The 2,066-nt window shown below is 43.2% G+C and overlaps 1 protein-coding gene across 1 annotated transcript; it reads right to left on the bottom strand.

Annotated features, from left to right (window-relative positions):
* Nucleotides 1-32: 32 nt before the first annotated feature.
* LOC112138347 lies at nucleotides 33-1,574 on the bottom strand (the record flags this gene model as incomplete). Its single annotated transcript, XM_024260905.2, is given in 1 exon segment — nucleotides 33-1,574. A coding segment is annotated over 1 exon segment (1,516 nt), but the record flags the coding sequence as incomplete, so codon positions are not given.
* Between the last annotated feature and the right edge of the window lie 492 nt (nucleotides 1,575-2,066).

Genomic DNA, 2,066 nt, shown 5'->3' with positions numbered 1-2,066 from the left:
AGATGTAAAGCACATGGAAAGTAATGGAAACACCTTTGGACTTGCGAACTTTGTGTGTTCAGTGGAAACATCATCAAGACCAGTGGCCTTGTTATCTGACAATTTGGCAGAAGCCTGAAGGACCTCATGCACTGTGATTGCATCACAGGCACCAACATCGTTTATCTTATACACCTCATCAGTCTGGCCACAATTAAAAGTTGTACTGTAGTGTTGTCGCCAATGCTCCAGGATATTCTCAGGGCCAGAAACTCCATCTATTACACATGGGATACTTTGTTTCCCAGAGTTTATGTGTTTCACTTCTTTCCAGGAGTCTCTAGTTTTGTGACAAGAGAGATTCCTGGCCATAGAGTCTGATCTCATCGCCTGATTGTTTCTGCTAATGAAGCGTATAGCATACTTGTATCTTGCATTTGTAGCCCTTTTATGCTCAAAAATTGGCCCTTGTCTAGGTTTCCCAGCGACAATCCATTCTTTTGTTGCCTCTTTTGCTTCTAAGAAGAGCTCCTTGACGTGGGCATTCCACCCTGGACTACCCCTTTTTCTGGATTTTGGTTTATACAGTGATTTGCTTGGATTGAGCAGCGCATAGATTATATTCTCATACATAGACCAGAGAGCGAGGACATGAGTGGAGCTTTTACAATTAACATCACCACATGATATTGCTTCTCTAGGCAAATATATGTCACTCAATAATCTATCTGTATCTCTAGAGTACAGAGAAACTTCATCTTGTGAAAGAGCATTCCAATCCAAGTACAAAGCCCCTTTATTGGCATAAGATTCCCTAATTGGAAACGCCAAGAAGTTTATTTGCATCCCAAATGGAATATGATCGGCAAGTGCAAGCTCATAAAATATTTTCATATTAGTTAGAGATGCATGAGCATCAGCGGATGTGACACAGTGGTCTAACCATGAGGTTGTATGCCACGCTTCACTGATGTGGGTAAAACTATCTTCTGGCAACAGAATTCCAGTTGAGAGTGTCAGACCATTATCTTCCCAGAACTGTTTTAAATGATTTCCAAATGTAGAAGCGCAATCAGAGATGTCAGAGTTAAGGTCTCCAATTATAAACACATTTAAAAAATTATGATCCCGAATAAAACAATTAATAAAAGCAAGCCTGTTAAGAAACTCTGTTTCGTTATGGTGGCACTCCCAGGGGGTATACACATTGAAGATAACACATTCTTTGCCGTTAAGTTTAAGATGTATGGCTATACACCAGTCCACTTCCAGTCTTATCACATTTACGTAGGAATCAAGTCTTTTATCCCAGAGAATGGCCACACCTCCGGGAATCCGACCTCTAATTATGCCGTCTTCAATATCCACCGTGGACTCCCCAGCCCCGTGGAAATCAATATGTAGGGAATTTAAGCCATCCAAGTCCTGTTTAGTTAAAAATGTCTCTTGTAGACACAACACCTCACATTGTTCCAAAAGTTTATCTACAACTACTCGGCGAACTTGATCTGCTGCACTCTGGCCCAAGCGCAGGCCACGACAGTTGTAAGACAGAACTCGTAAGTCCATCAGATTTAACTTGGGACCTCCGAGCCGCGGTTCGGTGAAGCCCCATCCATCAGCCCGTTTGAAGCAGCTATATTAAGTCCAGAGACACCAACTTTCCGCTGTTCATAAAAACGACGTACAAAAGCACCCGCGGGCCAGATCTCTGGGTTATACATGTCAGCTACGTTGTTGCATTCAGCCGAGACCTTGAAGGACGCAAATCTGCTATTAGCGGCGTTCACCTTCTGGCAAGAAACCTCACGATGGAGTTGACTCTTTAAATAGTTAGATAGAGTCTCAGGCTCTAAATCTGGTGAGAATTTCGTAGCAAAAACACTCACCCTTTTTGTCGTCACCATTTTTATGTTACCTGCTGTGCCTGTGCCCACAATCATATTATTAGCCGGTTTTCTCACTCCAGAAGCGGCTGCTCGAGCGCCCTTTTTGACGTGCTCCGCCTGCCGCTTTCCTTTTTTTGATAACGTCGGTCCAGATCGGGGATCCGGATAGAACCGAGTTCTTATCAGATGCAGGCATTC

This window comes from Oryzias melastigma, unplaced genomic scaffold (assembly GCF_002922805.2).
Source record: "Oryzias melastigma strain HK-1 unplaced genomic scaffold, ASM292280v2 sc00574, whole genome shotgun sequence".
NCBI classification, from domain to species: Eukaryota; Metazoa; Chordata; class Actinopteri; order Beloniformes; family Adrianichthyidae; genus Oryzias; species Oryzias melastigma.
The sequence above is the reverse complement of the archived record's forward strand: the minus strand, read 5'-3'. Positions and strand labels throughout refer to the sequence as shown.